Here is a 13611-nt window from a genome sequence, read left to right as displayed (position 1 = left end):
AAACTTAGGCAAGTTTCCTCTGATACAACCATTGGAGTGTGAGTGTGTGGCTGAATGTTACCTTAAAGAAATATCAGTGTGTTTGTGAATGGATGAATGAGGCTTCCCATCGGTGGTCCAGGTGAAGCAGTGTTTTAATAACTGAGATAGATTTGGTGAAACCCACCTCAGTTTTCCCCTGGAGATGGAGTCGATTATTCTGAAGAGGCTCATCAGTGGAGAACGGCTGAAGGCAAAAAAGATTCCCATAAAACAAGCAAACAGCAAAGGAAAGGTCATATATTACACATTTATTACTTGTGCGTTATCAGCTGGAACAATCCGATACGCTTTTTATCTGCAGTATTGAAAAGATATATTTAAAAAGTCTTCCTGCATTCATCCTGACAACACAATGAAAAGGATGGCTGTGTCTGATTGGCTGCTTTCGCAACCTCCCGGCTTGGGTATTAAAACCCCCCGACTTGTTGGGAGGCTGCTCAGAGCGCAGGCGGAGCAGGGAGGGGAGGTTTTACGCACTGCTAAGCACGGCGTGAACTCTGAACGCCTGGAACTCACAAAAACAGCATCGGGCCAATCAGAGGAATATTGATCTAAAACGTTGAGTTTGAACACATCATAACAGCGCGGTCCGGTAAGTCGAGTGAAGCTGGTATTAATTTAATAATTAACATTTGATTCAATTTAAATATGGAGAGGCGATCACAAATTTTTGTTATATACTAGACTCCCATCTATCTATTTGCAGTTTTGTGTATTTATTAACTGCTCTTGTGCGTCTGCGACTGCATTCTCCAGGTTTTTGAAGTTGTCAGAATGATCACTGTGCATGCCAAATATGTTTTGTTGCCATGTCATAGAGTTTTATATTTACTGCTTTGAACCCCATTCAGTCCTTTGTGCCGGACTTGGTGAATGCTTTAACCTACTTTCAGCCTGTCCTCTGATGCTCCTGCATCATCGTGTAGTTTTCGTACAGCCGCAGAGCTGAAAACGAGCGGCTTGTGCACCGCATCATCAACTGATCTCAGGCTGCGACCTTTGTCGCTTCCAGAACCCGCAAGCGTGCAGGCTTTGTCTTTAAAATGTGTGGCATGAATGCATCACAACACCATCAAAAGAGTAAAGCTTTAAAGAGCTGTTGCTTCTTGCTAGATGCAGACAGGATTTATCGGATCTTTTCACCCTCGAGATCCTGCAGGGCATTGTCATAGAAACATTTAACACTTTAATAGTGATTTTTTTTTTTTTAAAGGAGGCTGTTTAACTATTATCTAAATTCAGGTTTGGTGGAGTTGGAAACATTTGGAAGCATCGGTTTTTATCCCCTCACATCCATGTAAAACGACACTGTGATGATGTGACTTGATTGTAGACATTGCGCTTCCAAACAGCAGTGACAGCAGGACGAAGTTCAACAAACATTCCCATAAACTTTACTTATGCGGGATTTGTTTACTCTGATATACAAGCTCCCAAGTTCTTTGTCTAAAAATACAGTTTTCAGGTTTATGCGCACTTTGTTCTCACTTTTTTAAAAACTGCATAACTTTCAGCGGCTGTATTCTGCCGCAGGGAATCATTTCAGTCATAAAGGCATTCGAAGCTTTATCTGATTATTGCACTTTTATTGCCAACTAATTATCTGGCCCGCGCTATAAAATTAATGATAAAATGAAGCCACCTCCTTTCCACAGCTTGAGATGAAAACCACATGTTGCTTTCAACAGTCACATAAAAGCGCATTTATTGTGTGCTGCTCGGATAATTCCGAATGTGAAGATCACAAGAAAATGAAGACAGTTTGATGTAATTTCCTCACATCATGGACATCCTGGAACTTTATGCTGAGGATAAATGCCTCCTAAAATCTTCCTGCCATCTCTTACTTTGAGGTCACTCTCATGACTTCTGCCCTCTCCTTCATTGTAGCTCAGATACCCCCCTCTTTTGTTCTGGCTCTCCCTTTCCTGTGCATTCCTCCCTATTTTATTGTCCTTCCAAACTGTACGGTAGATCAAGTTGTCAGTTTTCTCCTGTCCTGGCCTCTTGTGTCTTCCTGCATTTCATTGTTTTTTAAAAACACAGTTTTCAACACTTCTGCGCTCCCACCTTCAGCCCCCACGCACAGGCATACATTATCTGACCACCACAGTATCCCTTCCACTGCTGCTCAGCTGGTTGCCAACTGTCCCCCTCCCTCTCTCTCAACCTCTTCAGATGTGGAGCCAGCAGAGCTAAAGGTCGGAGATGGTCTCTAAAGCCAAATCTATTAGATTAAGAGGATCGGGCCAGTTAAAACTCAGGTTTCCAATTAAATCAGACAATTCTGCTCTAACATAGCCTAATGAGCTGCCATGTTACACAACACAAAGGCATCATTCACATGACCGAGACATACGTTTGGACGATGGCCACATTTTTCAAAACTGATTTCTTGTGATATGTGTGTGAGTTGACCCATGTGATTTTCTGTCTTTGTGTGTGAGAACAGAACCAACTAGTGTTTTTCAGTCAAATGCATTTATGAATAGCAGTTGTCTTTGAGCGAGTGTGTGTGTGTGCATGCGCTCAAGCGTATGTTGCTTCTTTTAGTGCATCTGCATAAAATTTTGCAAATGCAAGTGTATTCTGACATGATTATTTAAAAGTAACCCTGTGTGTCCGCAAATTGTTGCCTTTCCAAACCATCATGTCAAGAGGTTTGCACATCTGCGCCAAGATGAAGATTGTACCCATGTGTGTGTGAGTGTGTGGGCGTGGTGTGTGAGCGTGTGTGTACGTCTTCACCCCAATAGCGTGTCTCTATAGACGCGGTTGTATTCGTCAATCAGCCCATTTATCCCTCCATGCTCCAGGCCATTCTGAGGGTGTGTGTGTGTGTGTGTGGGTGGGGGGGGCATGATTCTTGAGAGGGCTGAAAGCCAAGCTAGAGTCCTCTATGAGTGAAAGAAAGAATCTATGTCAGAGCGCACAGGACACACACAAACACTGTTTTCATCAATATTTCAACCCTCCTGCTCGGTTTTTGTTCACCGGCCTTTATTTTACAGCTTATTTTTCATCGCACAAAAACGCTGCTGTGATGATGTGTTTATTATACTTGTACATGTACTCAGTTAAATATATTGAGACGCCTGTTGATTCAAGAGCAAATTGTTTACTCAAGATTATGCTTAACATGTTTGCTTTGTGTTATAATTACTTAGAAGGCGTACTTTCGACATCAGGCTCAAGCCACAATAAGCTGGCTCATTGGTGTGGGGATGATTTTGCTCTTAGTTAATCCATGAACATACCGCAGGGCTCGCTGAGATTGTTAAACAGATTTCTTTTTTATTTTTAATTTCCTCAAAATTTTTTCCTTTATTTTTTTTCATCATAAACCAAAGCACAGGAGAAATTTAAATTTGCACCTGGTGATGTTGGTCATGCTCAGAGGGGCATGATTACATGTAGTAAACTTTTTAACAATCCATTCAGTAGTTATTTTTATAATTATTTTGCACAGAACCGTAAATGTGAACCCCGTGATGAAAAATCACAGGATTAGCAACAAGTACACATTTTATAGGGTAAACAAAAACACAGACATGCTTTTGGCGTTCTAGATGAATCAAACGTCATTAGAATTCATCCTTTTCAAACCATAAATATCTTTTTATGCGCCCTGAGAACCTAACATTTGTTAGAAATACTTTAGTCCAAAGTGGTGAACTCACTATCGTTGCTAGTTTTCACCTCAGCATGCATCCTGGAAGGCTTGTGTCTTCATTTCACACATGCAGCAAGTTTTCTGTTTTGATGGTTGAACTATTTTCTCTGCAGGACAACTTGGACTCGGACGTTTCCAGCTCTGGAGCAAGGCCCAGTGGGTGGATGCGTGTGTGTGCCTTAAGTGTGTGTTTTCTTACTTCTGTGCACCTTTGGGTGAGGCTTCTGTGAAGATGAGGGCCATCACACTGCTGTGTCTTCTGATGGTTGCGGAGGCTGCAGCCTCCAGGTTTGTCCGTGACTCCCAAAGTGGGCTTGAAGCTTTAGAACCCGCCAACAACAACGCATCAGTTGTTCTTCCACCCTCGCAGCCAGGCCGACCACGGAGCTCGCACCCCCCCATGTGCATAAACCCCACAGAGATCAAGCAAGCCTTCAAATATGTGAACACCATCATATCCTGTCTGATCTTTATCGTGGGAATCATTGGCAACTCAACACTGCTCAGGATCATATATAAGAACAAATGTATGAGGAATGGACCCAATGTACTCATTGGCAGCTTGGCACTGGGAGACCTGTTATATATTGTCATCGCCATCCCCATCAATGTGTACAAGGTAACCAGATTTATTCTATGTGTCTTTATGATTCTTTTCATTGTTGAACATAGACTGTACACAAAAGATGGACATGCAAGGCACAGCTATAATTCACTGTGATAATAAATGGGATGCTAATTTTGGCTAGCTAAAAAGAGACTTAAAACAAAATGAACTTATCGGCAAAATTAATCAAACAATGACTCTAACCACATGCTGGAGATGAAATGACACCCACCTGTCAATCCAGGTGGACACGTGTGGAGAATTATGCATAAACTAACTAAAGCCTTAATTTAATTACAATTAAAATTACCTATACTTTAATAGTTTACAACTTTAAGTTAATGTACCTCCCCTAACAATAACTTGGTCGTCTATGGTGATTGGCTCGCAATGGGAGACATCCTCAAGTGGCCAAGGAAGGAACTGCATTTTTATTTTTCTATTGTTTTTTGGGGGGGGGGGGGGTCTGGCTTCATTTTGGAGGTTGTGACTTTTATGTGATCTCTGTCTCTCAGGTCTCTAATTCAGTTATATCTTTGAATAAAATTCAATTCACTGTTAATACAAGTGAAAGTTTTGCATGACAAAGTCTTCATTAAACAATTTAGCCAACTTACACAATATGTAAAAACTTAATATTGATTCAGTTTACCAAAGCTGAGGATGCATCTCATTTAGTGTGACTTCAACCTAAGGGAATTTACATAGCCTAAAACTTTTAAAGTATCTCTTTGCAAATCAGGTTTATTTATTGCTTTGCAAGATTTGATGTTGCAGCCTTATCTACCTAAAACTTCAAGGGATTGTCAAACCCATAAAAAGGCAGATGTAAAGTGTTATGCTATGATTTTCATAGAAATGTCTTTATTCACTTGCACTATCCACTGGTCAGAGGTTTTAGTGTAGCCAAACAATCCCAGCCTACAACAGGTTGTTAAACCAAAAAACAATATATGAAACTTTTTTCGTGGGACTATTAAGATGTATTTCAACAGCATGATTTAATGAAGAAACATTTATAGTGTGAAGGCTTTACAACCTCTGGTAGATTAGCGAACAGTACAGATTGCTGTGAGCAGCTGAGAAATATAAAGTCCCTTCTGATATTCAGATGTGTGGCCATAATTTGTTGTTACACACGCTGTCCTGACCCTGAGCAGAACTTATTACCCCTGGGAGATGGACTTGGCAGTCACGAGGAACATGCTGTTGTTGCTTTTGGCATTAGAAGCTGTATTAATGAAAGAAGACACGAGGAAGGAAGGACCCCTAAATGGACCTCAAAGAGGTCTGCCCGCATGTTTACACAGGTGAACTTCTTACATTTACAAAACTGTCTCCTCTCCGTCTCTTTTTCCTGCAGCTGTTAGCCGAGGACTGGCCGTTTGGCGTGTACGTCTGTAAGCTGATGCCGTTCATCCAGAAAGCATCGGTGGGAATCACCGTCCTCAGCTTGTGCGCACTCAGTATTGACCGGTGAGTACACCACTACTCCACACACATACATGGACACTGACAAGTGTTAGTATTAAAAGCAGCTAATGGATGTCTCTGTTTATAGCTACCATGCAGTGACGTCATGGAGCAGAGTGAAAGGGATGGGAATCCCACTGTGGAAAGCTGTGGAGGTGACACTGATCTGGCTGCTTGCTGTGGTGCTCGCAGTTCCCGAGGCGCTCGCATTTGACATGTTGGAGATGCCATACAGAGGCACCAAGCTGAGGGTTTGCCTGTTGCATCCAGTACAGACCACAAGCTTTATGAAGGTAACCACCAGACTGTCACAGTCAAGTCAAACTTTACAGCATCACAATGTAGAGGTCACCAGTATGAGGCAGAAAAACTGCACATGTACTTTTTATATAAATGTATTAAGGTCATAAGATGTTAGTTGTTGCAAAAAGGTGTCCTTTGCAACCTAATTTCCATCATTGTGCACAGAAATTAACAAGATATTGTTAAACTCTTCTACAATAAATACAGAACTACATTTTGGCCTATACTCTTATTTCTGCAACATGATCACGTTGTCCACTATGTTAATTTAGGATGTCAGCTTGATAGCATTCTCTAAGAACACTGGCAACTAACTAACAACTGGCAATGATGACATTCTGATTAAAATGCGGGACACTTAACACAATAAATAACATACAAGCTCTTCCTCCCCTCATCCCCAGCCAGTAACGGCAGATGGCTCCCTGAGCCTGGTTCTGCTGGAGGTTTCTTCCTGTTAAAAGAGAGTTTTTCCATCCCACTGTCACCAAGTGCTTGCTCATAGGGGGTCATGTGATTGTTGGATAGTTTTCTCTGTATTATTGTAGGATCTTTATCTTACAATATAAAGAGCCTTGAGACAACTATTGTTGCGATTTGGTCCTATATGAATAAAACTGAATTAAATGTGACTATTGTTTTGCTATAAACAGAAGAAATTTGAGATATGCTAAACTAAGGGTGTCATAACATTTTAATTTATATACAATCAGTTCGCAAAACATATGATAAATAGCCTGAGAAATATGAAAAGAACTAAGTGTAGTAACAACAACATGTCTCAGGCATTTTGCCTTCAGTATAGAAAAACTAAGCTGATGTAAATCGAAGAAATGCATCAGCAGCTCCTTGTGTTGATCACAGAACATCAGTTTGCCCGGAGAAGTCGTGTGTAATGTTTGTTGGCAAGAATGTGGCAAGAGTTCGATTCCAGGCTGAACTTAATTTATAGCAGAAAGAGCTTAAAATGATGTCGGTACCTTCTTCAAACAGTGTGGATATACCTCACAGAACTACTGTTTACTTATTAAAGCCTCCCGTGGGCTTCAAAATTCATGTCAATAGTCATTAACTTGCAGCTGCACATTAGTCCCACTTACAGTGTCTGGCATCAGTGATCTACACCAAAAGTGGGAAAGAAAATCCACTGTCCTGTTTTGTATTTTTTTAAAGGAAGTGATCGGGATCTGCACTAAACTGAAATAGCTGTCCTTTGTCCTTTTGCACCGACTTTCATAAAATCAAGTTTGTTAGTCTTTGAAAAATCCTGCCAACAATTACAGACAGGGAAGCAGTTTAAAGAAGAAAAACAACACACAGTGCCTCAATTAGGCCACCATGTGCTTCTAGAACAGTTTCAGTGTGCCTCGTCATTGGTGACTCACAAACTCATCAAATCACACGGCGACCCCTCTGCAGATAGGTGAAACTGCTGCAGCTGATGGGAGAGGAAGTGACCTCTCCCATCAGGATTAAAATGTTTGATGCTGCCGGGTCAAAGGTTCAGATTTTTCCTTTAATCTGTCTGCCGTCTGAACCTCCGCCTTAGCTGAGGAAATATGAATACCAGCAACATGGAAAAACTCCAAACAGCTGGATACTTACATCTTTCTTAGAAATATGATCTAAACAACTTCAGTTTGGCAGAGAGGAGTTATGTATCAATTCAAAATGTTTGATAGAGATTATTAAACTTTCCCACAAACACATGGTCAAAGTTATCCAGCGTGTTGATTTGGATCTATTAGGATTGGGCTGAGGGGGAATAAACCCCTTGGATTTTATTCAGCTTGCACCTGATGTTACTTTCGAGTGCAAATGTCAACAGAATGGTTCTCTTCAAAGCAAAGCGCCTGGACAGCAATGATACAATTAGAGTGTTTCTTTAATCAGGCTCCTTTTATCGCTCTGCCAGTAACTTATTAGTGAAAGCAAAAAAATGCAATACAACACACTGCAGGCAAATCATGTCAAAGTTACTTTTTAACAGTTCATTGATAAAGCAGCAGGATCAAAATCACAAAGATATTTTGATTCTTTTAAGTCTGGAGGAAGGAACCACAGAGTTCAGTGGAAACAAAGCATGAAGCTGGCTTTTAATGTGTCGTCATCGGTGACAGGATTTGTATTATCTTATAAACCTACAATGTCAGCTTTGATCAATAGTCAGGTTTAAGCTGATTATTGCTATGAATCAAAGTATACAGTACTGTTTATTCGTCATAAGCCACTCCTCATTTCTTTATAGTTTATTTCCAAGAAGTCAGAGTTTCTGTGATTTTTTTAAAGTCCTCCAGGCTTTCTGAAGGTCTTTCAAAGTTTTTCTTTTGTTTGGACATCGCCTGCATCGTCACGCACTTTTAGTCCGGTCCTTATGCTTAACATTTTTAGAGGATCCTTTTTTCCTTTGTTTTTTCATTTTTTAAGCTGCTTAACGTTAATCTATGAATAATTCAAGGGATGAGCCAATGTTGTCTACACATAACAGACAACTTGGCAAAGAACCCAGTTTAAATCGTATCGTTAGGCACTTTGTTAATTGCAGCCTGTCACAAAAAAACCCACATCATTTGTTCGCATTTGTTGAGCTGAATCAAAAAAGAAAAACACAACAAAGCTTTAAAGCCAAATAATGTTTGCATTAAAATAATATTCTGCACCATCAATGTGTTTCCCCAAAAAATGTCTTGGTACAAAAGAAAAAAAAAAGAAAGATGTATACAATTATCTATATCAGAGGAACCGTATCTGAAAATTATGTCCTTAAGAAAAAAGAAAGTTGTCATTAGCATGTATGGAAAAGTTCAGGCGAGATGTACAGTGTCTGTAGCATCTGTAAAACACCGTGGAGGCTCTGTCATGTTTTGGCTTTCAAGGTTGTTGGAATTGTACAAACTGAGATTTTTCCTTGTATGCTGTATTTCCATGTATGTTTTCACCTATTTCCACTTTTCCTAGGAAAATAAAATAGAAATGAGGGGTGGATGAAGACTTTTGCACAGTACTGTAAATTATAATACATGCAATTTCATAGAAGTTTAACAAAGTAAATATTCAAGCTGACATATCAGCAACAATATCCATTATCCAAACATTATCCATATTAGCAAAAATTAGCAAAGATGCAGCTAATGCACCAAAGACGTACAACAGGTCAGGGAAACAGTGATTATGTTGATGACGCAGAGTTCAAATGAGACACAAATGGATTTATGTACTTAGACCAAAGTTGCACTGTACCTGCCTCTTAGAGCTTTAACATGACATTATCTTGAAAAATAGATGCTATTTTTTCCAGTACCTTTGTTTTTTTCCCCCAGTTCTACAAGGAAGCGAAGGACTGGTGGCTGTTTGGCTTCTATTTCTGTTTCCCTCTGGTCTGCACGGGAATCTTCTACAGTCTCATGTCCTGTGAGATGCTCAGCCGCAAAAAAGGCATGCGCATCGCACTCAACGACCACATGAAGCAGGTAGAGATGCAGATGACAGCAATGCTGGGAACCATTACACCGATGAGCTTATGCAATGGCGATGTCTGCTACAATTTATAAGAATCACTTCTTCTCAGAGAGTACTGGTCACTCAAACTAATGACTAAATTCACTGGCACAGTGGACACTAGTTTGTGAAATACAGCTAACCATTGACAGCAAAACTTTCTTTCTGTACATCACACATTACAGTAACCTGTGAATTATAATAAGATCAGGAGCTGGGTGATTTACTGTTCCTCTGATTTCGTTGTGTGGGTGTGCTGCAGAGGAGGGAAGTAGCAAAGACGGTGTTCTGCCTGGTGTTGATTTTTGCTTTCTGCTGGCTGCCCCTTCATCTCAGCCGTATTCTGAAGAAAACAGTCTATGAGGAGGATGACCCCGACCGCTGTGAGCTGCTCAGGTAGGCACGTAGATAGCCAGTGCCATTGTTCTCCATTCTGAACCTTCCTGTAGTCTTGCATGTAAACCTTGGCCTTTTTATCTGTCAGTTTCCTGTTAGTGATGGATTACATTGGAATCAACATGGCCTCCATAAACTCCTGCATTAACCCGATTGCCCTCTACTTTGTCAGCCAAAAGTTTAAAAACTGTTTCCAGGTATGCAATAAAATTACAAATGTGGCTTTACTAGAAAAACTATTTGTCAAAAATCTAAACTTTATATATGTGTGTTGCTGTTTCGTAGTCCTGCCTGTGTTGCTGGTGTTACAGAACATCTCACGTGGATGACCGAGGCTCAGGAGGACGCTGGAAGGGCTCATGCCACGGTAACGGACTAGACCGCTCCAGCTCCCGTTCCAGTCAGAAATACACAAGCTCTTCATAAATGCAGACACACTAATTGCACACCTCCTCCTGTACACACCAGTGTTCCCATCAGGGACAAACAGCAGTCTCAGTGCCGACACACTGGCCTTCAGATCAGAGTCAGAAGGGGAACCTGGAGTCACTTCTACAGGACTCGCCGCAGACTGAAAGACTCAAAGATCAACCCCAAAATGCTGATGAAATAATGGAAGTGTGCCTCCTCAGGCTTCAATAGTAAATGCAAAAGCTTTGATGAAACCAATGCTACATAAACACGTTCATATTCCTATGCTGAGGCCTCTCTAGAGGACAACTCAGTGACACTAAAAATGCATTTATACAGAATGTTTATTCAAACCACTATGTAAATGTATGTACAGTATTATTTACATATAGAGTGCAAACTTACCATCATATTTAGCCTTAGTATTTCGTGTAGCTATGAATAAGCACTGAAAAACACTACCTGTTGAAGCTTTATTACCTCACGGGGAAAGCTAGAGGGAAACTGTGACCCTTAGTAATTTTACAATGTAGCTTCTATTTTTCTAAGAAAACAACACAAAACACACGAAGAGCTCGTGTTACCTACTGACGTGAGGTGTCCACATGTTGTTATTGCCAAATATTTCACCTCTATCGGAGAGCAGTAATGTTTCTTTGGCTGGAAATTAGTCTGAATATGCTTTGTGAGAGCTGTTTAAGTAATACATTTTTGAGCCATGTAAAAGCTTTTTGGAAGGAAAAAGAAATTTGCTGGATAAGCTGTGTGTAAGTGAATGATTCTAAAACTCCACATAACAAGGGAAGGTTAAAAAGTTCCACAACACAGCCCATAAAAAGCTGAGGTCAGACATGACTTAAATGAGGCGGCTGCCAAGGTCAATCTGAACAGCCGTCGACACCTGCGATTTCATCATGGACCTGTATGTAACTTGTGCAGAGAGCAACCATCGGCTTTTGTTTCAGACTGACTCAGCTTTTATGTTGAGGATCATTACTAGGAATGACAGCTGGGTCCTCAGACCCAGAGACCAAACGGGAAATTACAGTGGAAGAGCTTGCAGCTTCGAACGAGGAGTGTGACCAGGAGCACACATATTCTTCTTATTATCATTATTATCTATTTTTTTAAACAGTAAATTAGTCTCCCTGGGTCAGACACTCGAAGCAGGGTTAGGCTGTAATGTCCTGAGTAGGGTTATACTAGAATTCCGACACTCAGGAATAAACTCGACACCCAACGCAATTTTTAACACCACAAAATAGGCATACTTCTTTTAAAATATTAGAACAATGCTGGTTCATGCAAAGGACTGAACCACAGCCCTGTTCATTTTCTGTGCTTCCGCTGACTTAGTCCCACGTTTTTGTTGCTGAACAGAGTTGAAGAGGTAGGCTGCCAGTGAGAAATATTTACACAAATAATTGTGCCTTTGTGTTAAATTAACAGTCCATTAACTTTACAAACAGGCAGGACCTATAACATTTGCTGACTATCTCCAAAATTACCATTATTATTTCATTATTAGCCATAGCTGCTAGCTTAATAATAACAGACAGCTAACGTGGGTTAGCTGCTAACAGTTAAATGGCTAATGCTAACATTTATGCCAGTCAGGTTAATGTTTGTGATAACTATGTAATACTTAATGCGTTTGAAACAGGAGTTTTACTGACCTCTCAAACTTCCTCAGAAAGACAGGATATAAGTCTTTTTTAAGATGCTTTGCTGAGTCTGTTGATGTGTTCAGCTGCTAGTGGGGGAGGGGCCAAGCTGCATGAATTTGTCTGTCTAGACTTCTGTGGTGAGTCTTTGTAGAGCCTACCTACAAAGTCACCTGTGTAACTGACCAATGTCACTGCCAGCATTTGTGTATGTGCAAGTGCATTACATGTTAATTACCCTGTGTCTGTGTTTTACATGCCAGCCAACAGAAACAAACGAAATGCTTTTTGAAGACAAATCTAATCTAATGTCATCTCACAATGAGAAAGACAAAGGTAGCTGTAAGTAAAGAGAATACAGCACTTAATAATTACATATAAATCTAATATAAAAATTCCCCCATCAGAAGGAACGCATTCATTCTGTATTCACAACATTGTCACTTGGGGAGAAATAATTGCACGTTACAGTTCATTTTAAGAAAATGGGACAGTGCCAATATTAATAACTCAGTCCAGTGATAAAGAAAAGCCCAGGATGAACCCATTTTATGTAGCGTGCTAATTTCAGTACAGTGTTTCTAAGATTTGGTTAGAAACGGTTTTACTGTTCTCAGTAATCGTGAAATGTGCGTATTCTGGGAATCCAGACAACGTGTTTGCCGTCATTTGGAAGACTGAAATGGAGCACACTGAAATATGTTCATCATTTTAACGCCTGGACACAACATCTATCAAGTCAGCTGATCATGCAGTATGTGACTCATTAAAATCTATTTCTTGCCATTTTGAGCCTGCTTTTAGCTGCGTCTAAGTGATTGTACAACTTTGTAAGTTTCCTTTGTAAGTGGGATCAACAAGCTGAGACATGTCGGTGATTTGACCTGAACGATCAAGTTAAATGTTTATATCCCCTTATGTCTGAAATCACATTTATATTAGTATGCAGTAATAAATATCATTTTATAGCACTTGTGTTGTTTGAGGGTTTTTGTTTGAGTCATTACAGGTCAGTAGAGATGCAGTCACTAATTGACACATTACAACATGTTACATAAAGTAGAAAACGGTGAAAAAAACAACCTGTCTTCTCTGTCAATAACAGCTTGTAAAAGCTTAAATATGATATTATAAACATAATGTTTTCTTTTTCTCAGAAGAAGCTGCATTTGGTTTGCATTTGATATCACAGATCATAAAATGACAACTTGTGAAATGTCTCGACTTTACGGCCGACAAATAGAGAAGCTGATTCCAAGAAGCGGGTCTTGTGGTGATTTACTGTAGCCCGAATCTGAGAAAAAGATCTTTAACATCTGTTCACATTACAGATCTCTTTAATCTCACAAAACTGGCTGTTGTCACTAAACAACATAGCTGAGTCCTGAGGTCAAACGGAGACGGTGCTGCACTGGATACCTGGAACAACCGAATTAAAGAATTTAAGCATAAAATCCTCTATTGGCACATTTACAAGGACTTTAAGGCAAATATTTAAAGATTAACCTCCTAGGACCTGGCATCCACATGTGTGGACATCACAT

The 13611-nt window shown here is 40.2% G+C and overlaps 1 protein-coding gene across 1 annotated transcript; it reads left to right on the top strand.

Moving 5' to 3' along the window:
* Nucleotides 1–491: 491 nt before the first annotated feature.
* Nucleotides 492–13038, top strand: LOC116329414 (endothelin receptor type B-like). The gene is made up of 9 exons (XM_031751426.2): nucleotides 492–634; nucleotides 3829–4334; nucleotides 5686–5798; nucleotides 5884–6088; nucleotides 9419–9568; nucleotides 9859–9992; nucleotides 10081–10189; nucleotides 10278–10359; nucleotides 10461–13038. The coding sequence occupies exons 2-9, from the start codon at nucleotides 3948–3950 to the stop codon at nucleotides 10565–10567; spliced, it is 1287 nt and encodes a 428-aa protein (XP_031607286.1). The 5' UTR covers nucleotides 492–634; nucleotides 3829–3947; the 3' UTR covers nucleotides 10568–13038.
* The last annotated feature ends 573 nt before the right edge of the window (nucleotides 13039–13611 follow it).

Source organism: Oreochromis aureus, linkage group 2, assembly GCF_013358895.1.
Source record: "Oreochromis aureus strain Israel breed Guangdong linkage group 2, ZZ_aureus, whole genome shotgun sequence".
In the NCBI taxonomy this organism is placed as follows: Eukaryota; Metazoa; Chordata; class Actinopteri; order Cichliformes; family Cichlidae; genus Oreochromis; species Oreochromis aureus.
The sequence above is the reverse complement of the archived record's forward strand: the minus strand, read 5'-3'. Positions and strand labels throughout refer to the sequence as shown.

What these genes read in the sequence shown, in the direction of transcription:
- LOC116329414 (XM_031751426.2), top strand. Translation starts at nt 3,948, where the DNA reads ATGAGGGCCATCACACTGCTGTGTCTTCTGATGGTTGCGGAGGCTGCA. An exon ending in TGCGCACTCAGTATTGACCG is followed by an intron (nt 5,799 to 5,883) that starts GTGAGTACACCA and finishes CTCTGTTTATAG; the next exon opens with CTACCATGCAGTGACGTCAT. An exon ending in AGTTTAAAAACTGTTTCCAG is followed by an intron (nt 10,190 to 10,277) that starts GTATGCAATAAA and finishes GCTGTTTCGTAG; the next exon opens with TCCTGCCTGTGTTGCTGGTG.